Source organism: Nesoenas mayeri (assembly GCF_963082525.1).
Source record: "Nesoenas mayeri genome assembly, chromosome: 2".
NCBI classification, from domain to species: Eukaryota; Metazoa; Chordata; class Aves; order Columbiformes; family Columbidae; genus Nesoenas; species Nesoenas mayeri.
In genome coordinates this window covers 54,738,274-54,761,797 of record NC_137543.1, presented here as the reverse complement: position 1 = coordinate 54,761,797, position 23,524 = coordinate 54,738,274, and the positions used below count along the sequence as shown (strand labels likewise).

General features: G+C 41.3%; 1 protein-coding gene across 1 annotated transcript in view; it reads right to left on the bottom strand.

Annotated features, from left to right (window-relative positions):
* The window catches only part of MTCL1 (microtubule crosslinking factor 1), a gene marked incomplete at both ends in the record, with an annotated part of 106,616 nt that overhangs the window by 70,178 nt on the left and 12,914 nt on the right, over window positions 1-23,524 (bottom strand). Inside the window, one exon of the mRNA XM_080339510.1 lies at window positions 22,485-22,643. Within this exon, the coding sequence (XP_080195636.1) occupies window positions 22,485-22,643 (159 nt within the window). The remainder of the gene's footprint in view (window positions 1-22,484; window positions 22,644-23,524) is intronic.

Below are 23,524 nucleotides of genomic sequence, written 5' to 3'. Positions count from 1 at the left end.
AACTTCTCTTCTAATGGTGAGTAAAGCTTAAGTGACTCTTGCTTATCCGATGGTTTATCTAAAGGACCTTGAGTATGTCCACTCCTCTCTAAGGCACTGTGGACAACTGCTCCAAGCAAAGCTGCTTCACTAAAAGGGGACTTCAAAAAACATGTTAGCATTCATCTGTTCCTCATTATTCCAACTGAATACCAAATCTGAGCAGATCTGGAAAAATGTACTTCCTACACAGACATTTTTTCCTCATTACTGTCTCTATAAGTACTGAAAATGCAGCTGAAGGCGTGATCAGCTGCAATACTGAAAGCTACAAATACGCTACTGATGCAGTAGCAACGCTGGAATAACCAGAGCACGGTGCTACACTTTTTCCAAAAGGAGGAGTTTTGCAAGAGAACTGATAGAGCAGATTTTCCTGCTCCTCTAAGAAAAACAAGTACTCCAGGGGCAAATGCTCATCAAACAACAGGACACATATTTCTGGTTTTACAGTCTAGTAGAAGAAGATAAAGGCCTAACAAAACCTCCACAATAACCCAGAGTATGTCTGAACAGTTCTATTCTAAATTGTTCCTTCTAGGAACAATGTGACAATTTAATTTTTTTTTTCATTAAATGATGAGCCCAAGCAGTATTGATGGCAATGTGACCTGTGAGGGAGAAGGATTCAGGATAGCCTAGTTAACATCCACCACCAGACTGTAATTTTATTTGGCTTGAGAGTGACGGGGAATACTAAGGCAATTTGTTACAAAAAAAGCTACACCTTGAAAGATTGAAAAAAATAAAGAACAAAAAATGAAGGTGTAAGGTTATCTGACTAAAGGCTTTGTCACAATACACATAAAGACCTGGAGAGGATCAGAGGAATGGCAATAGGTGGATCAACCCAAGTAACTCAGTGAAAACAGAGCATGATGAGTGCTCCATCAAAGAAGATTAAGCTGTTGTCCCTGGAGTGAAACTGAGGGGAAGAAACTTTCCTCCTCGACTGCCATGAAAAACATGAAGGTTACTAAAGGGGTATAGGGCTTATTGTGAGATGCAGGGGGAAGCAAATTTTGGCAAGTTGTAAAATCTATCCAGCTGGCAGTTTGTCACTTTAAGAACATGAAATACCATATACCTGCTTGAAGTGGGCAGAAAAATAAGTTTAGGGAGAGAGATGGTGTCACTAGTCAACCCTTACATTTATTTTCTTTTTCTACTTGCAATTGCTTATATATCTCCATGGATGTGCCTACAAAGTCATCAAGTGCACTATGGCTGTATGTTCTACGTGCCCTACATCTACATATTTTATTTATGGAGCTGAATAAAACAGCATAGAGACTTTTACTTATCCATTACAGTCTTTACTAGCTGTGCTCAATTTCACTTAAGCATCTCATTTTGATGCGAATGGGCTGTAGTCAGACTCACCTGTTCTGTGTTCACATTGAGCAAAAGACCTCATTATAGAAGTTTCCAGGAATGAAAACTCACTCGAAGAAAAAGGACTGAGGCCACTATTGCAAACAGTGAATGGGAATCATATGCTTGTTTCTAAAACTGGAAATCCCATTCTGAAGTTTCTGATGTTCTGGACAGAAACTCAATACAATCTCCTAAAACTATCTCAAGTTATGAATGCTGGATTACAGGGGGACTGTGAATCAAGAATTATTCCAGTGGATTATGAAGACAGACAACTTCAATGGACTAATGGAATCTCTCTTCACATAATTCATCAATATGGTCAGAACATGACAAATCACAAGGACTTTACCCATTCTGGCCTGAATTTAAGCTTTCAATAGAGAGCAACAGAGTGTGAATGGAGACATAACCTAACGAGCTTTCTCTTCCTCTTTGTACAGTGACTAAGTAATGGTGACTTACCTCCTCAAAAGCATCCCTGCTGTCCAAAAGTGCCTTAAGACTGACCATCAGCAGCACACATACGCCTCAAGAGACACAAGGCAGAAGCATATGTCACTGGCCATATGCAGAGCTGCAGTTACAACTTCAGATCACCCTCATTTTTAAGGACTGAATCCACATAAAAAATTCGAAGCATCAAGGATCAAGAGAGGCAGACTTAAAATAACAGAGCTGATGTACCAAGATAACGATCACCGCTTGGTCAGCCCCTGTTTTAAGTAACTGAGAGACTTCTGGGGGCAAATGAGAGTCTATACCAATCAGGAGCATGTAGTGGGTCTTTCCATCCAAGCAAGTGTGATGTCTTGTGACATATAAGCAAGGGTGGCACTGCAATTCTCCACGCTGTGTTACTCAGCTGGCCAAAGTAAAACAGACCTTCTGCTTTCACAAATGCTGTATGTGCTCCTGACTTTGATTTGTTTCCTTCTTTTGGGACAAGGGCCTCATTGAGTTAGCCATGAATTTTGGAAACAGCACAAGAAGTTATCAAAACCACAGTTGCCAATCTTAATATATTTGATATATACACAACTTCCTGGAAAACAGCTGGAACAATCCCTACTAGAATGTAAAAAGCAATTAAATCAAAGACAGAAACCCGTTGTTCTGGGGTTTTTTTAAATTGTATTACCACCATGCAGGAGGTCACCATGAAACTTCTTGGTTTACAGAGGTACTTTATGATCGCTAAATTAAGAAAGAGAGTCTGTTAGGGAGAACAATCCTGCAGCCACATTACAGGAGAAAATTGGAAGAGAGAGACTGCAAATATTTCATGCCTTTTTACAGTTGGCAATATATTCCCCTGACTCACACATACATAGGAGACCTGCCCACAGTCTGAGTCTACGCAGGAGCTTTGAGTAAGACTTTATTACAGTCTCTTTCAGTGCACACCTGTAAACAAGTTTGTCTTCTCAGTGTAGATCTTCTTTCACATTATATTTATGCTCCACTGCATGTCTCAGGAAAACATCAGAGGGTTTATCATTGCTAACATTTCAGATATACTACAAGTTTAGAAAATTATCTGATAGCTGTTAAAACAGTTAATGTAAGCCTCACTTTTAAACTGTAGAGTCTTTATAACTGAGGACCTGTCTTCTGACTTTTCTGTGGTATTTTGGGGCCACACAAAATGATAATAATACCCTTGCAATCAAGGTAGCAAAACCTAGCATGCTATAATTTTCTCTTTGATAGAAAAAGGTGTTTTAGAAAAATTCTAGCATACCTATCTCTAACTGGAAGTTTTATTTATAACAAAACATATTTCTACCTTGCCAGATCTTTATTTAATCCCTTTGTACTTTTAAACATGTTTTCACTTTAAATCATACTTTCACAGGAACAAATAGCTTCAAGTTGAAATCTCTTTATTCTTTGCTTTCACTCCTCCATTATGAAAAAAATACCATAGAAATAATGCAAATTCTGGCCTTCTTGCCATAGGTCAGCACTAGACAAATCTGAAAGCATTAACTTTTTATATAATACTCCTTCTGTCTGCTACATACATTAACATTTACGATGGAAAATGCTGAAGACCTCCCACCTCCAGTTGTTCGAGAATTTATTGTTTAGCATTCACAGCATACTATAAGAGATTTGCTGGAATACACATCTCAGATGAATACTCTGTGTGTTTGCAAAGGTCTAAGGGATGGGCATGCCAGAAAGTGGAGTTTGTTAACAGCTCCAGACAATTCTCACTAGAGTTTCTGTCTGCCCTAATACACATCTCAGTAGTCACATGTAATTTCTCTGCACAGAGCTAAAACCTGTACCATGGGTCAAAAGAGCCTTGAGGTTGATATCAGTCATTCCCAGCTGTCCCATGTCCTTGAATATTGACTCAAAGAAATAGCCTTCAAGGAATATCAAGCCTTCAGCTTTTCTGACTTTTCCAACTTTTTGGTAAAGACTTCCCCATATCATCTTTTCCATCTAACACTTGAATTCCCACAGAAAACAAAGGACATGAGTCAGAAGTAAACATATGAAGCATACCAAATGCCTGAAGAAGAACAAAATTGTGTCTCACCGATAACCTGATGAATAAGGTTCTTTGCAAGTCAGTGATTAATCCCCCTTTGCCTGCCTTGATTCAATGGGAGGAGTGTTATAGGAAGAACATACTTCCTTCTTGGGTAGCCTTCAACTCCCCAATCCTCCATGCCATCACCTACTCTTTCATACGTGCAAGGACTTCTAAATCAATCCTACCCAAAAAGAGGGCTGTAACACTCATTTTAAACTGTCCTTGTTTCCAAGTTCTCAGCTGGTGTGGAGAAAAGTGGTTCATGTCTGGGCTTGGGACCCTTTTGGGCCCAAACAGCAATGCTGCTCCATTTTCCTGTGTGATAGATGTGGGGTGAAGGAAGGAAACCAGTGCTGTCTCTCCCAATCAAGCAATCCTCCAGGAGAAGAGAAGGACACATTGGATGCCACCTTTGCAGGGACAGGCATTTGGCTGCTTCCCAGGGATGCCTCACAGTTTGGGCTGGGCTCCAGGGGTGGTTTTGAGCCACGGGGTGACTCCCTATTCCCAGGGATTTACCTCGCTGCAGCCCTGGCCTCACCAGCACCAACCCACCAGGTGTGGGGTTCCACGCAGGCACCATCCCAGGGAAACCAGATGAGCAAATCCATCAGCAAGCAGCAGCAGGAGTGTGTGTGTCCACACACTGAGAGGTGTCCACGTAGGTCACTCATATCTCCTGCAAGCTAGCAGGATGATATAAGTGTGCATACACAAATTAAACAAGCATAAATGTAGCCCAGGTTTCAAAGGCACAGCTTCTTTGACAACACAGGGCTCTTTAAAATTGTAGTAAAATACACATAAGTATTTAAATTAACCATACACATTAAAATGACATGGGACCAACTGATGAAGTTACCCATTTCTGAGGAGAGGGGAGGGAAGAGGAGGGGAGGGGAGGGAGGAGTAAGTCAGGCAAGGTGAGTTTGCTGTGAAGAGACCAGCAGTTTGCCTGGAGACCAGCAGTTTCTGGGAAGAAGTTAAGCACTGCTTCATTTATTGAACTCATACAACAATCTTTTAATACTACCTGCCCATCAGTTCTCGCCTACAGAAGATATGGAAAACCACCATTTGGCCCTTCCCCAAGTGACGCAGGATACTATGAAATTCAGCATAATAACTAAAAAAGATGTAATAAATCCCAAAATTTTCTGGGTTGAATTTTCCAAGCAGTGCTGAGGTGGCATAGGATTAGTGCTGGTCCTCTTCTCTCTTCCTAAGCAGTGCCACCAACCTGTATGCCCAGCACTTGCTCTAATTCCTTCCTTCTGCTTCCCATCTATGTGAGTACAACTCCTACATCCTGGTTGTATCTACTACTCCTGTTTTTCCTATATTAGGTCTGATAAATGTGAAGAGAGGGCTAATAGATTTTATCTAATCCCCGTCCAAAGGATTTAAAAACTTAAAGGACACTTTTTAACACGTTTCAGTGATCAAGGAAAAGGACTATACATATCTCTGTGCGGAGCCTGACCCCTCACTTGGGCTTCACCAATCCCAGCACAAAAAGTGGTGCCCACTGGGCTGGGATGAGGTCTGCTGCACCATGTCCATCCCTTCATGTCCTGGAGAAGGTGGCTGGCCTGAGCCTGGCTCTGAGTGGCAGCTCTTCCCCTGCATGAACCCAGAGCCCAAATCCCCCTGTGATGCTGCAGCCCACGGGCTCCATAAGTAATTGTAGATCTGCTATGCAGCTGTTCCTCTCAGATACCTGCCCACACAAATCCTGTTTACTCCAGCTTTTCTGGGAAGGTACAGAGAAGCACTAAATCCTATTTTATGACAGTCAGGATTAAGCTTATACATCCATGATGATAGCCTAAACCTCACTAAAAAGCCTTGTTAAAGCCATGCACCAGCTAAAAACTGGTCTCTCAGACTTCCAAGAGATTCTGTAACATTATGTTTCTTTCATTTGTTGTTGTGAGAAAATATTAAAGACCTTGGTTCACGTGAACTACTTCTTAGATGTTAATCTAGCAGTTCCATGAAAAAAAATCCATCCATACGCAGCAAGATGATATAGCTTACTTTAATTTATTTTGCCAGAGAAAAGTTACACAAGCAACTGCATTATTAGAATGTATTATTTTTAATTACAGTTCCTGAGGAGAAGATAAGCATCAACTAAGAAAAGCCAGCCATGTCTGGAAGCTGTATTGAGAATTAAAAAAATGAGATGCCAGCACACATTACAGAAATGGACTTTTGACATTTGAATGAGAATTTCTAATAGCTCAGATGAAGGAAGAATATGAAACTGCAGTTTCAGTCTAGGATCGTTTCAGATATAATCCCTTCTGTTAGGGATTTGGGGCTGTGAAGCTTCTCATCTTCCATGAGCATGTTTTTAGCAAGGTTATGCATATCAGACTGAGATACACCTGCATGTTCCCTTTGGGAAGCAAGACGGAGAGGATCACCGACAGTACCCAAAAGAAAAAGCGTCTGCAGGAAATCCCTTCAAGTTAATGGGACCCCAGGTAAATCTCCAGATTTGATGTGCACTTAAATCCTAAATCCAGTGTTTGCCTTAATTCCTAAAATTTATGGTAATATTTGCACTTGTATGACATGTCTGGTTGCTCACTATACAGATGCATGCCTAGTCTCCTTGGAGTCTCCCTAAATCCTTGCCCTTTGCTGATAATCATGTAGCAGTGAGTTTCACAGACTGGTGACTTGTTTATGCTGTCTACCCAACAAGTTACTCTCTAATAGTTTCTGCCTACAGCAACCCTCTGTGCCAGTATAAAAATCACTTTGTTTTCAAAGGGCGGAGCAAAGTAAGCACCAGTAGAAACACTTTTTCTGAAGTAAACACTAGAGAGAAATGACAGGGGTTTAAATATTGATATTAAAAGCTGTGACTTGGAGTGCTGTCAATGAAAGGATATCCAAACTGGGCAGAAACTCTTTAGCCACACACACACACACATTAAAATTCCAATCTGAAAAACAAAGCAAAATATAAAGCTGCTTTCAAACATATCCTTTGACAAACTCCTGTAGTTGCACTTAAAGAATCAGAATTCATTGCACAGCAATTAAGCCTCAAAGCCCAATGACTATCCCTGCTTCAGGGATCAGGAACAACAGAAGAAGCAGTGTATGTTTAAAATAATTTAGTGCCTCACCCTTTCCCATCAGTAAGCCTGGGGTAAATCACATAGCTAACTCTATCATGTAATTTATTAATATTTTTGAACTACAGTGAGTGTCTCCTATTGAAAATATTTTGATAGCCTTGAATACATTACTAAATGTCAGTAAACACTCTGAAATACCTCCTGTTCATTTTTATGAGAATGAAAGAGCTACTCGTACTTTAAGTAGTTGCATTGGCTAAAAATCTGTTTCAGATTACCAGAAATTCTTGCATACACAACAGCCCTAAGGATTCCTGATTTTTTTCTCAATGGCTGTTTTCCTTGTAGTAGCTGCAATAGTACTCAATAACAACTTAAATTTATTTTCAACATGCTCTTTCTTCGTTAATGATTTATCTTTTCCCACTACTGTTTAAATCCGCCTGGAACCCAGTGGACGGCATTAGCAGAGGTTCCACTTTGTGCCTGAAATGAGCCTCAAGCTGACATTAGACAAAGCTCCCTGCATGTGGCTGAGCAGCAGTTTGCATGTGGCTTCCACACCCAAATACGCAAACATGGCATCAAGCTCTGCTTATGCCATGGCAGGGAATGCTGTAAACATCATGAGATCATCACAGGAAATTCACATAGTAAAAAAGCACAGAAGGAATAATACAAATAGATGGATGCTTCCAGGCAACTAAACTTCATACCAAAAGAAAAGGGGGAAGGTGTCTTCCAACCTCTGCTGCACCAAAGAAGAAATGCCAATTGCAAATTAAAACCAGAGTGGTTGTATTTCATTAATGTTAGGAAGGAAATTCTGTCTGCCCTCTGATAGCTGTCTGTGCCAGTCAAAAGTAAATTTATGGCATAGTTGAAATTACATTCCTTTTCTGCTACTCGCTTCTGCTGAGCATCATTATGCTGATGCAATTTATCATGTTTTATATCTGAAAGAGCTGTTCTGTTTTCACAATCCCACTCTTTGTACCAGCAGCCTCTAAGAATCTGGACATTATAATCTTCTTCCCCCTCCTCATTCCCTTTCACGAAAACTGCAGAAAATTGTGAGACAAAATACAGAGGATGCACATAATCCCAGACAGCCACAACACCCTCTGAGAATTAAGACATACTTTCACTGGCATGGGTGAACTTTCACTTTGAGCTTTTGGCTCCAGTGCCCCTCACCTAGCAAATGCTCCAAACCCACCAAAGAGCAGAAGTAGGCAGCAGGAGAGAAGCAGCGCCCTGCAGCTGGTGTATCTGTAAGCACCACCCAACTGCCCCAGGCACTGGCTGCACGGCAGATCAGGAACATTGTGCATGCATGTCCCTCTGATGCTCAGCAAAGAAAGGAGACACATTCTCTTCCATTCCTCCCGGCAGACAAACGAATTAGCATCCACTACTGGAGGCAGAAGCTGGTGGGTTGGCTGGTGCCCCTAGATGTGTTATTGTAAGAAGAGGCTACCTCCACTGATCAGAGCAGAGAACAGTCAATCTGTGCCAAGGGATACAGTCTGTTCAGCAGAACTTCTTTTGCTGTTGTTTATGAACAAATCTTATCCCATGCTGAGATTTCAGGACTGGTAATCAAAAAGGACGCTAAACAGATTTACTTTGAAGGTCTGCTTGATCAAACAGCGAGCCCCAGACGCTGCTTTACATACCATTTTCAAAACCAGCATGCTTAGCCTCACCCAATCCAGGTTTTAGTTTGTTACCTGTTGCCACAATGCTGAACTGACTGGATTTGACAAAATGGTACCACAGATAGGGGAAAGGGACTCTGTTGTTGCTGGATCCCACTTTGTGTGGGTAGGAGTAGACACTCCACCAGATGATGCTAATTGGAGGTTTTTAAAGCCAATTAGTCAGAGTATCCCAATTGCAAGATAGTGAAAGGTTGATATTTTATTTGGCTGTAATCAAATTACCTCAACAAACATCATGCACGCGTTTGCTATTGAATGTCAAACCAAAATAATGAGTGCTTTGATGCACATGTATTAGTCTGAAGGATTTGTTAGGTCTATAAGAATAATTAACGGTTTGAGATAGGAAAAAAAATCTTCCTGTTGGGCAGTTTGCCTCCAGAGATTGTTACAGTTACCTGGAAAGGCTTGACTTGCCTTCGCCTTATAGTCAGCTTCTCTTTAAAAACTGCAGACAGACAGCAATAAGACCTTTGACATCTCCAGGGATCCAATTCCCCTACCTCCAGTCCCTTGTAAATATATAAGCACTGTCATCAGTTTCTCCCATATTTCAACATTCCCATGACCTGAACGCTAAAGTCCTAAAAAGCTTCGCATGGACTGATTTTTCTCTACTTGGGCAGTAACGTGATATTTCACTTTGCATTTCTTCATTGCACCATTCCCCAAAGCTGACTTTGTAATGCACACTCAGTTATGAAAAAACCTAGGTCTGCAGTTAAAGAAAGAAAACAATGTAAAATGCTGAAGAGTTATTACACCATGAGCGTAAAAAAAATACAGGTAGCTCTGATTATTTTGACATCTGCTCACTTCTGGTCAAATTCTCCATCTCCTGTCAAAAAGGAAAAGATAAGTTGCCACTGTTACGGGTGCTATAGAGGAAGAGCCTGACTGTAATAGCTAGGAGTGCTGTCAAAAAAATCAACCCTAAGTGCAGTCACTAATGATTTCATTACGGTAAATCTCTCATTTGAAAATAATAGTCGGTACTTTAATAGAGAAAATAGAAACTCAATAAATCCTTAATGATGCCTAGTCTCTTTTATGCTGGTAGTTTTACATGGTAAAAACAATTCTTCTTGTGAATGTCAACCTGCCAATCTGGTTTAAAGTTTTAAACCTTTATGAAGAATTTCAGAGGGAGAGAAGAAATATTACTGTTAATGGCTTTGTTTGAAATGTCTTGATTATGGATAATCAGCTATGAGCAGCTGCAACATGAGATGCCCATGAAAAGAAAATGAAAACTAAATTGGAAGTGTTCCAAGGCTTTCTATTCCTCATGCCCCATCACATGTCTTTAAGTGGTTCCTGCCACATCCTTCTCAGCCCGCAGTTCCCACTTCTGAGACAGGAGGAAAATGAGTCTTTGGTGGTGGGCGATTTATCTGAACTATTTCCTCTCCTGATTGCCCAAGCGGAAATCTCATATTCTCCCCTTTCTCATCTCTAAGCTGCCAAGTAAAACTTAATTCCAGGACCTCAGAGCAAGAGCTACAGTGACCAAGTGAGGAACCAAATCAGTTGCAGACCAGGAAAGGGATGAAAAGACGGCTTTAATTTTAAAGACAAGATTGCAATATGATAAGAATGACAACCTTTGCGTTCTAATTAGTGCTCTCGTCCCCTTAAATTATGTTGGCTGATGACCTGGAATAAAGAGGTGCCAGGATCCAATCAACATCCACATTTAAAACCAGTTAACAGACTGTCAGGTTCAGTTGTGAAAATGCCTTTATTAGTAACCATTCTCAATGAATCCTGGAAAGTGCTGTCAGTCTTTATGCGCCGAGAATTACATTGTGGATGGTTTAGGAAACTGAAGATAAATGTACAGAAAGGCCTTCTTTTCCCCTCTCTCTTGGTTTGTGTTCACTATGAAAAAATCATGTAGTAATGTTATGGAGATCTTTCTGTTAATATCAGATTCTTTGAAGAAGTATTATACTTTGTCGTGGTTGAGACAGACAAACAACATAGACAAAGTTCTTAAGTACAAAAAGCAGTCTCCATTTATTGCCACAAACACTTTTTTATATAGTCTTTACTAGCTCACGTCTTTTTGCTATTCGTTACAGGCTGCAATAGTAACATATCATTGGCTAATTTTGCTATCATCAATGTTACTCTTTTACTCCCTTCTTTCTCACGGGTACACTTTAATATCTCCGGATAATCCTTTACTCCCATATTTCTCAAGGACAGACCTTGATATCTTCAAGGTTAATCTCTGTTCCCATACCCCCTGTCAGGGAATTCACGGACCCGCCGTAGTTTCCCACAATACTTCTTACGGAGCATTACGTTGTGGATGCTGTGGAGTATCATGTGTAGATACTTGTAGAGTATTACATCCACAGCCTGTCTACTGCTCTCGCTTCTGAGGAAGGCAGCCATGAAGACATGAAGCATGTGTGAAATGTCCATGCCACTAATGCTCATCCCCACAAGGCTCCTCTTCCTTTGCTTTGACTAAGAAAATTACTGCCAAGTTTTCTCCTAATCATCTCGTAGCGGAGAAATAGCAATGCATATACTGGGGAATTGTGGTTTCAACTTAGCATCCACATCTGCAATATGCAGAGGAAGGAGATGTTTGGCTATCTGAGGAGATGGAGGGAGGACTGGTGGTTTGAGCTCCAACTCTTTTTTTTTTTTTTGGAAACTAACCTTAATTTAATTTTCCTTTCCCTGGTGAAGGTAATCCAGATACTACAGTCACATACCCTGGCAACTGACAATAGTGGAGAACTTAAGAGCTATCCTTCTATAATTGTGATGCATAATGGTCAAGGTAAAACAGCAACCTCCTTCCCACAAGTGATTTCCATCATTTCACATCTCAATAAGTAACGTAGGACCTATGTTTCAGTCCCTACCCTGATTAATATGGCAACCTTCCCCTGTAACTACCCACAGTTCATGATACCCGATACATCTTCTGGTTTAGGAACAATCAACAAATTAATAAAGTCATCATAAAAGACATAAGCATGGCAGTGGAAAACCAGAAAGACTCCTTTAGAAAGGAGGACCCTGGGAACTACTCACCTATCAGCCTCACCTCTGTGCCCAAGAACATCATGGAACAGATCTTCCTAGAAGCTATGCTAAGGCACATGGAGCACAGGGAGGTGATTAGAGACAGTCACCATGGCTTCACCAAGGGCAAGTCCCGCCTGACCAGCCAAATGGCCTTCTGCATCCAGAGGGTAGTTGTCAATGGCTCAATGTCCAGATAGAGACCAGTGACAAGTGGTGTCCCTCGGGGGTCCATATTGGTACCAGTACTGTTTAATATCTTCATCAATGACACAGACAGTGGGATCAAGTGCACCCTCAGCAAGTTTGCAGATGACACCCAGCTGAGTGGTATGGTTGACATGCCTGAGGGACAGGATGCCATCCAGAGGGACCTGGACAAGCTTGAGAAGTGGGCCCATGCAAACCTCATGAGGTTCAACAAGACCAAGTACAAGGTCCTGTGCCTAGGTCAGGGCAACCTCCGGTATCAATACAGGCTGCAGGATGAAGGGATTGAGAGCAGCTCGGCGGAGAAGGACTTGGCGGTACTGATGGATGAAAAGCTGGACATGAGCTGGCAATGTATGCTTGCAGCCCAGAAAGCCAACCGTATCCTGGGCTGCATCAAAAGCAGTGTGGCCAGCAGATCGAGGGAGGTGATTCTGCCCCTCTACTCTGCTTTGGTGAGACTGCACCTGGAGTTCTGTGTCCAGCTCTGGAGCCCGCAGTGCAGGAAAGATGTGAACCTGTTGGAAAGGGTCCAAAGGAGGCCACAAAAATGATCAGAGGGCTGGAACAGCTCTGCTGTGAGGACAGGCTGAGAGTTGGGGTTGTTCAGCCTGGAGAAGAGAAGGCTCAGGGGAGACCTTACTGCAGCCTTTCAGTATTTAAAGAAGGCTTACAAGAAAGATGGGGATAGACTTTTTAATAGGGTCTGTTGCAATAGGACAAGAGGTAATTGTTTTACACTAAAAGAGTGTGGACTTGGATTGGACATAAGAATTTTTTTACAATGAGAGTGATGAAACACTGGCTCAGGTTGCTCAGAGAGGTGGCAGATGCCTCATCCCTGGAGACATTCCAGGCCAGGCTGGACGAGGCTCTGAGCAACCTGATCCAGTTGAAGATGCCCCTGCTCATTGCAGGGGGTTGGACTAGATGACCTTTGAAGGTCCCTTCCAACCTAAACTATTCTATGATTCTGTGAAGGATCAGACTCTTGGAAGCAGAAAGGGGACATGAACAAACAATGCTCAATTATTTTTGATGGAAAAATATATTATATATAATGAAAAACATCAAAGAGAAAGGCAACTTAAAACCTGTCAGATTTAAATCTGCCTTAGAATTATCATGCCATTTAATTACTTTATTCCCTCCTTCATAACTTCAAAAACTGCTGTTTTGACACCACCAAACTCAGGGATAAGAATTTATCCCCAGCTCTGCACACAGAAATGGTGAGGTGAGCTGCTTTCACCAATCTCTGCACAAGACCCAGTTTCTCTCAACACAGCTGACTGCAGCAAGAGCACGCGGAAGAGATTGGACTGTAACTATTTTTGAGTGATCCCCAAGAAAGAGGCCTTAAATAGACAAATACGTACATCTAGCAATCTCAGATGGATCATTGTGCTCCTTCTGCCCACATAAGACATCATGTTGACTTCCCTAAATATCAGCACAATTTACCCTCAGCTCCTCAGCTTCGGCTACTATCATTGGAGCAAGACCTAAAATTTTCATATTTAGGTAAGAATATCTTGCAATGCTTATATTCATTTGGGCTCAGGCTTCCACCTTGCAACAAAATATGAAGTAAATAGAAAAGGAAACACAGAAATCAGAGTTAACATACCCATTAGGGGCAGATGGTGTCATTTTTCTAGATTGAATGAAACATGATTATGGGTGCTAAAAGAAAATTCAGGCTTCCTCACATCAAGGCACAAACCCAAACCCAAACCAAGTGAACGCTTTGCTGTGATTCCTCCTACAGAACAGAAACCATCTCCTTCCCAGGCAATTCTCAGCAGGCTGAGTATAGGAATGGGGTAAAGAAAGAAAAACATGCCAGCCTTGCAGTGAGCTCTCTGGAGATATAACTGCTGGCAAAACCCAGTTGGATCTGTGAGGGGATCACTCCTATGGGGATGAGAAAGGGGCTGAAGTACTGTACATGCCACTACTTTGGCATGAGTTAGCATTACAAAAAGAGTGAGATGGGTGAAAGTATCCTCATCTGTGCCACATAGGAGACAGGTTATTTACAGAAAGCAGCAAAATGTGCAGACTAGAGGTTTCTTGAAGACTCCCAATAGCTCAATTCCATCTCTTTGCCACTTAAACCCTTTTACTGACCTATCTGCACCAATGGACTCTATTTCTCCATTCCAGAGGAATGGAGAACTTCTTGACGGATCCAGGCTACGTGTGATGCACCATTTATCCAGGAGAATAAAGATGCCCCAAACACTTGATAGACAGCAACACTTTGAGCAGTGGTGCCAGGCTTACCAGCACAGTGCCAGGCACAGAGAAGTGGGAAAGCCCAGCGCCATAGCATGTGGCAATGCAAAACTTGCCAAGACAGTCAGATCTTTCCTCCTCATTCATCCTCTGACAGTTTGAGTAGCGCAATGTTAATAATTCATAAGTTATCTGTGCAATCAGTTACGTTCTCCATTTAAAAATAGAGCTAGAGAAGCAAGTATAAATAATTAATTTGAGAAGAGAAATAATCAATTAACCCTTTCAAAAAAGGACAAAAATCAATAGCTCTGACTTTTTTCACCTGTCTAAGCATTTCCAAATGGTATTGTCCCTATGGCGGCAAATACTCCAGTGTGACACACAGGCCTACATGAACATCACCATAACAAAAAACAGGCAATCTGGGAAATTTCATAAGAAACTACGCGTCTCACAAAGCTCTTTGTCTCATGCTGACAGACTGTCTCTTCTTTTCCATCCTGTTACTCAGAGGTCCAGATGCTGGGATGAAATTATGGACAAGGTGAGATGAAAACAGTTGGCTCCTGCTCACCGTGAGTCACCCAAAGTGCAGCACGAAAGCTGCACCACACAGGAGATGCTGCATTGAGTTTGCTCGCAATGCCAGCTTGCACTGAAGGCCAGAAGGCTGCTTTTTTACAGATTTATACACCCTTTCTCCTTCAGATGGAGCTCCCTGAAATGCTCGAGGCCAGATTCTCTTAGTATCTGTGCTGGCTGCTCTGAGCCCTGGGAGGAAAGTGAGGAGGACAGGGTGTGAGACATCTCTGAAACCACAATGCCCTGGGTGCCCATGTCCACTCAAACACTGTATGACACTTCCCACGTGAACATTTGATAGACAGTGGCTGATCTGAATATAATCAGAAAGGTGAGGGGTATTGCTAATTAACTCCAGTGTACACTCAGCTGTGGATATTCCAGCTTTAAATCCCAGCTTCTCTGAGAACAGCAGCAGGCTAAGAAAACTTGCTCGCCCTGGGACAAATGCTTGCCCACACCTTGGCAAGGAAAGCAAAGAGTACAGTTTTCATTGTGGACTTATGCCCCAGCTGAAATATGATTTAGAAATCAGAAAGCACGGCCTAATTTCCTTCCCCCACTGCCCCTCAAATTGCACTTGAAGGATTTGTTTACCCATTTTTTACAAGGGCTTGCTGCAGAAACTCTTTAATTATGCTGTGGATAGATTAAGGGAAGGAATCAAAAATAAGCCCATATTTTTCCCATGAAAGTTTTGTATAGATGTCATAGAGGCTACAGTTTGTTTGCACTGTCACTGCTGAAGCCCACGTGACAGACAGCAGGATTATTTTTGGTAACTGGGTGGAGGATGGGGAGGCCAATACACAATTTGAGCTTCATGGAGGTTATCTCCATGTCAGTCTCTGTTGCTGAAAGAGTATCAGTCTTTTAGTTACTGAAAGACTTCTGCTATATAGCAGGAAAAATGCATGATGAATGGGACATAGAGGAATTTCAGCTACTATACAAAGACAAACCTTACAACAAACCAGTATCTGGACAATCATGCAGCTACAGGAGATCATTGTTACTGCTGTAAATGCCGCCACTTAAATGCCATTTCTCCATATGCAAAGGCTAACTGAGGTCCACCAAAGCATTTGGGAGCAGGACATAAAGGGGTGAGTCAAAGGAAGCCCATGCCTGGGAGCACAGGATCTGCTCAGGCTGAGCACCAGGAAGGCAGGGGGTTTTGCATGATATAAAACTCTGCATCTGATCAGCAAAGTTACTACTATTTTCTCTCAAAACCCCTCACTTCAAACATTATAGTAGGATTTGGAAGCAGCAGCAAGTGATTGCTGGCAAGTAATAATGAATACCTAGAAAACAAAGGCTAGCAAAAACTTTGGTAAAACGTAAATTCAGATGCACATAACTGTTCAGGGCAGCGGGCTAATATATAAGCAGAAGAGACTGGCACAAAACATTAGAAAATGTTGCTGTCTTTTCTGTTTAAATATATATATTTTTTTAATTTTAAAAAGAAATACAGACAGTGCATTAGAAGTTGTATAGTATAATTTATTGGAAAAAAATAATTATGTTCCTGAGTTTGCTTCTTAACTGCTACACATTTTGAGTCAAGCCAGATCCATTCCCACTCCTTCCCTCCACCCTGCTTGTTGGCATCAACACTGAGCAGGCTATTTCAGCATATATACAGTTCCTGAAATGCCATCATGATTATAAATCATTCACTGTGGTTTAAGTACCAATTCATTATTTATTACAATGAAAAAAAGATACCGGAGACAAGATGGTGCTGCACTAAAACTTTCATGCAGTTAATGGTTTTAGTTATGATTATTGCAGAAGACTTCATTACTTAAAACTGTCACAAGCTGTAACTTCCAAGCAGGGTTACTGAGTCAACATGGTGATCTCGCTTAGCCCTTCTAATGTTATTTCAGTCCATAACTTGTGAGTCTTCTCTCTGCCCTGCCTCTCAGCAAATTCCCATCATTCAATGTATATTCACCCTGGTCAGTATGAGAATTTCATTTGAGAAATGACATAAGAAAATTACGTGCTACTTTAATAAACATGTATGAAGTCCTAGATAATTAAAACACGGTCAGTATTTTCTACAAACAAGTATGCCTTCACCAATAATAATTTCCTCACCATTTGTGCACTACTTTTCACCATATTTATATATTTATATCAGAAAAACAAGAGGGAAATGTGATTTCAGATTGGAATAATCACACTTTACACACATGTTGCATGTATTATGCCCTATTTAAAAGGTTCAAGGCAATGATAACCAGACTGCAATGCTCTGCTTTAGAAGTAGCCTCTAGTTTTCATTTTGCTATATTATGTTTACAGAGCTAAATTCTTCCATCAGCAAAACACCCTCTGCCTCTAGTGATGTTAAACAGAGTAGTGCACATGCACTTTGGAGTAAAATTTGTTTCCAAATAGGATGCCTGAAAGATATTTCATCTTATATATTTCTATCATTTTGAAAGCATTTGAATACAGCTTTTGACTCTGTTAAAATGAACAAATATCTTGACAAAAAATTACTTTGACTTTAAAGCAGCAGGTCTTGAACTGTTCCTCAAAAATCAGGCGCTGCAGGGGAGAAGGAGAGGATGAGCTCAGGCGTGGTGGCATCCCCATTAGCAAGTGAGCCTTGGATGAAAGAGCCTTGAGAGAGGCCACTGCCCTAAAAAGCCCACAGGTAACTGGGGAAATCCCATTTACAGTACATACTGTTTTTCATCTCAATCTATGTCCTAGGGAGACACTGGAGACATTACTAACAGCCAGTGGCCTTTAAATTCTCTCATGCAGAAATGAAGGGAAACAGTATTTCTTGCCTTCCCATTTTGCCTCTGCCTTTCTTTGTAAAAACACCAGCAAACACCACCTGCAGTCATGGTTCTCCAACAACTGGAAGTGATTTCCCAAGTGAACATGCCCAGAGGATGGCACTCGTGTGTCTAATGGTCCCAACAACCTGGAGGGCTGGAAGCATGAGTTATTTCAACTGAAGTGAGGAGCTGGCCAAGAAAACCTCAATATTGTCGGGGAGGTCACTGCTTTGCCAGAGGTCCTTGCAAGAGAGAAAGCAGCACCTCCAGCCGCCCCCACTCTGGTCCTTCTTCTTTCAGCAGCAATAAAGAGCGACCATCACCTGCTCAGTGTGGCTGTCCCACAAGCAATAAATGCTCCTTTCTTCCCAGCGACACAATTCTCATTCATTTCTTGCTAAACCGTTTCATAGCACTCATGTCAAATCTTTTGGCAGCTGCTACCCCCTGTCCCTAATCCTCCCCTCTCTTTGTCTGGTCCGACAGGGCTACCATTCCCCAGCAGCACCAGCACTCCCACAGCCCTGCCTGTTTCCCTTCTCTGGCTCACAACGCCAAGCCCAGACAAAGAAAGTGAGAAAATACACATTTAGCAGCTGCAAATAAGTGACTGGCTCATTCTCCCCATGGGGAACAGGAGCAGGTCCTGTGCCATCTCAGCGCATCTCTACAATAAGTAGCAAACAAGGTTTATTCTTCCACATGTGCAGAGATTTTAGAGAAGAGAATTACTCCGAGAGGTATTACTTGTAGAAGAATTAATGATCCCTGTACATAAAAGGCACCCAACACTTGCCAAGCATGATTTCATAGTAGTTTAAACTTACACTAAAGACAGATCATCTAGTTGTGAAATATCTTTGCTGAGAAAATATAAGGAAGACATTCTCTAAAAATGTCCTGGTGGCTCCAGGGAAATGATGTTTATGATGGGTTAAATGCTGAGTGGAAGATGGTCAGATCTCGAAGAAAATCAACTCACTGTTGTCTATCAACTCCAAATGGCCATGTTAATAATCAAGACAACAAGAGAAAAGCAAGCAAGCCTAGGCAGTGATATATGTACTTATTGAATTTGTGAGGGTACACTGCCTTTGTCTTTCAAGTCATAAGGAAGAAGTAGCTTTGGTAAATCACAGAAAATCCTAGCAAATTCCTAGAAGGGACAGTTCTTAGAGACATCCCATTTTACAAGGATATGCTACAAAGAAGTGTTCTCAGCAGTAGGAAAACTCTGAAGCTCTGATGGAGAATGACACAAAAAAGGCATCAGAGGGAGGTCAAAACCAGTTGAAAAGTTCACAGGAAAAAAAAAAGAGTTGAAAAGGGGAAACTGAAAAAGTAGGTGAATGTAATAATGGAAAAAAATTCAATGGACCACAGTTTTGTAGCAGTTAGGGAAGACTAAGGCAGAAAATCTTAGTACAGTCAGTAAAGTTAAAAAACATTCAGAGAGAAAACATTATTAACCAGTGAAAGAAGTAGCTTCAAAAGAATCAGTGGAAGTATTTCAGGGAAGAGTAGCAGAGTGATGAACCTACACAGCAATAAATAAACAAAATTTAAAAAAAAAAAAAATGGAAGCATTATGGGAAAGGAAAGCACCATATTTATCTTCTGGTTAAGAGGACTGAAAAAAAGAAGTGGCATGATTAAGGAAAGTGAATTCGAGGGTGTTGATGAAGACATTCAGAGATGAATAGTGTCTAACTGGAATATATCGGAATTAAATACAAAACACAAGTATTGGTTAAAAATCCTTACCAATCCACATCTTAGCTCAAAAACATCTATAGAAAATGCTGCAAAAGGCTGGAGGGATGGAGCATAATAAAAATCTGTAAGTGACTCACCTATGATCTGGGAGCTCCTTATTGAAACAAGTGAAAAGCACAGTATTTTGATGATGGGGAGTAGCTGGCAGATACCAGAGCAAAGCAAGAGTCTAGATGTGGTTTTGATAGATTACACAAAAGCTTCTGGGAACCCAAAAGCATCTGGAATTGGGGAGGGAAGCATATTAGCTACGACACACCAGTAGAAGAGGAGATGAAAGCACTATGAAGGACATGTTAGGTGACTTCTTGTCACCCTTCCTCTTCATTGTAACTTTGCTTCTATTATTTGCAAAGCTGAGACGCACTGAGAAATGTTAATTAGTGACAAAAGAAGAAAGCCTACCTCCTATCTACTTAATACAACAACTTGAAATTACACGGTCAGGAGGAGGCAAAAATTAATTTCCCAGTTAAAACTGCACAGGTTTTTTTGAAGGAAATAATAATTTTATGTAGACTGAGCAAACCTGCACATATTTCATGTCAAAAATATCTCATTTAAAGTATCATCAATATAGAAACAGGTACAGGGGTGAAAGAATACATAATGGCACTAAACATTGAATGTGTTGGAAATTCTTCAAAAGATAAAAAATGAAGGCGGCTTTAAGAAAGAGCACTTTCAGAGACATGTACAATTCCTAAAGACATTTCCTCATGGAAAATACATAAAAGGTAATGGACATAAATGCCATTCACTGCAGCAAGAGGCTGGACCCGAGGGAATTGTACAGTAGGACAAAGCAGAATTTAGCACTGAATTAAGCAGTAAACACAAATGCGGATGTGAGAAAACCTTTTTGTTGATCAGACGATGATAGAGGAAAAGGGTTGAGAGCATATGGTGACAGTAAGCTATACCAGAGAGCAAATGCTGTCTAACTGGGTCTTGGGCAATGCTCCAGGACTGGATAGGAAAGAGACTCCTTCTAAGTGTCAGCCTTTAGATAGACAAGCTGCATAGTCAGGGTGGATTGGGAAGAAGCTACATGCCCCCTGGGTCACTTTTCTCCTGACATATAAAGAACTAGTTTTCCTATTGGCATGCCTACAATACATTGCTTCAGAGCTTTATAAGCGTTAAACGTTCCTAAAGAGTCACTTCTGGTAGTTATTTGAACACATCTTGTGGCAAGAATATATATTTTTTAAAATTTGTTTTTCTGCAATGTCAACAATGCTACAAACACATACTTATCTGGCACACATATCACTGTGTTTCTCAAACTTTTGGCTCATCTGTCCTTGTCTGACCTGGCAAAGACCAAAACCTCTTTCTTCTCACCTACTGTGTGTGACCTTGTGAAATTCATTCTGACTCCCAGAGAAACCACTACTCACAGTATGGAAAACACCAGACTATCTCTACCACTGCTACTGCATTTTATGTCACATCTTATGCCCCATTGTGCCTCCAGATCAGCACGCACACATCCCATCATCCCACCTGCCATCTCCCCCTTTCCCTAGCTCCTCTCTGGCCTTTGCCTCTCTTGGAGCTAAGTCTGCTTCTCAGGTAAGGGTACGTTCTCTTTGACTTGCAATGCAGCAGAGAGATGGTTGCGTTAGTGGGGCTTCCCTCTCCTACTAGGCTCCAGCAATCTAAGAAGCAGGGTAAATTCAGCCTGTTTAGAGCTAGCTTGAGACTCCCAGCACTGCTGGACCAGTTTCTTTCCCACTGTTCACCCACAATTTAGTTTCTCAAATTGCTGAACCCCAAAGACCTTCAAGCAGTATGCAGTGGACCTGTGTGTTAATCAACAGCAAGCAATAAATTCAGTACTGTGGATGACATGATTATTTTTATTTGGAATATAGACTGCAGACCCTGTATCATGGTATCATGTCCATTAAGCACAGCATTCACAAATAACATTCAGAAAGAAGAAGAATAGCTAAAACATCATGCAGACTTTATCTTTTGGGTCAGGCTCCTAAGTAATCTAAGCAACACTGATATTTAGAAGGCTGCACATCTGTCCTGTTAGGTACAAAATGCTCCAAAACTCTTTCACTGGACTCCTCATAACCCAAACACACAGAGAAATTAAATAGGGGTTGTCCTTATAAAACTGAGTCAGGCTTTGTGCCAGCTGACTCGCAAGCATTGTTTGAAAGATTAAAATAACACATAATTGCACCAGCTCTCTAAATCTGACCAGGGCTCAGAGGATAAACGCCTTACCTCATTACGTTTAAATATTCTGTCTCAATCTGGTTTAAAACAGAGCAGAGGCTGTGAGCTGCCGATCTGCTGTACTGTTAAGAGCACAGAAATACCACTACAGACTGGGCTGTGGGCTCCAGCAAAGAGCAACACTTAGTATTCGGCTTTCCTTTATTGTCCACTGCTCCTCAGCTCACTCGCTTCCAAGGATCAACACTTCACCCAGTATGACTGCATGTCAGCTCTGATTGAAATGATCCCTTTTCTCAGCAGACAGCGTTTCTGTGCCCAAAGTGCCATGTCATTTATCCATTACAGACCACATTCCTGCTGCCTAATTCATGCCAGTGGCTCCCACTGTCACCACTGAAGAGCACCAGCCAAACCAGAGGCATGCCTATCTGAAGCACCCTCTCAGAGGTGAGTCATGCACCCCTCATTTGACTCTCAAATAGGTGGAAGATACATCTGTGTAAGGGAGAGTCAGAGCCAGCTGGCATCAAATCCAAGATCGTTTAGTTCTGGTAGGAACAGAGTCTTTGAGGAGCCAGTTTAAGATGGGACAGAAGCCCTGTGAGAAGCCCTGGATAAAAGCCCCAGCATCACTCACCTACCTCTCTGTTGCTTCTAAATTACCAACACACTCAGGACATATAACAAAGGAGACATTTTTGGCAATTGTACAAGCAATATCAGCAAGGATTTCATCCAACAATTAGCCTAAGATGCTCGTGTGTCAAATTTCCCATCTAACCCAGAAACACCGCTCTGTATGGCTTTCCTGACCATCGCTTACCTCTTTTAACTTGTCCAGCTCATTTTGCAGTGTCTGCTTGGATACTTCCACCTCGATGATTTGCTGCCGAAGGATTTCATTTTCATCTTCTGCTTTAACACGTTTCTCCTCCACACTTTCCAGCTCATGGTGCAGTCTGACAGAAACATCTTTGGCTACCTGGTCAGAAGAGCACAAATGCATGAAGAGGATCCCTGAGGAGCAACAGCTACAGTATTTCTCCTACAGCAGGAAGCACATTACAGCCCTAGACAGCTCAGAGATTTTAAATTCAGTTATGAGACTGTTGATGAAAGACTCCAAGCCTTTCAAGTACCAAAATGAATATTCATTTCTAATACAGAAATCCAAGATGAAAATACATTCGATTACCCATTTCCAGCTCTTTCTCCACATTAAGCTAAGGCAGTGTAATGAACAGCAGGAAGAAACAAGCAGATACCAAACCTGCACATCAAAGTCCCAGTATGTCATGTTGATAAAAAAGAAGATGAGGAATTGTGCTGTAAAATTGACAGGTCATCGATCAAAGCTGCATCCGTACAGCAGTCTCATCCACCTGAACTTGCTGCTCCAGCAGCAATCACAACTAGACAACAGTGACATGAAAGCACAGAAGTATATGGTATCTTAGGTTTTCTGAGGCCAGCCTAACTAGCTGGAATATTTACTCCAAAAACATTTGGAAAGGTGATTCATCATGCAAAATGATGGATTACTGAATCACAAGTCAGCAAAAACAAAGCGAACAACCTAAAAAAAAAGACCTCAATATTTCTTTCACTCAAATCTTTGTACAAGATTTTTACTGAGTAATGTATCATTTCTATCATGATACAGTTATCATTTATTTTCTATCATAAAAGAGAAAATAAGGTCTGACATTTTGAGAAGTTTGATGGCTTGATATGTCACTGTCATTTCCACTTCTGGGAACCAATTATTCCAGTTTCAGAAGGTTTTCTGTTTTGCATTTTGAAGTACAAAATGCTTAATAATTCTAGTGGTAAGCAGTCCCTCTCTAGAAAAGATATTTTCAA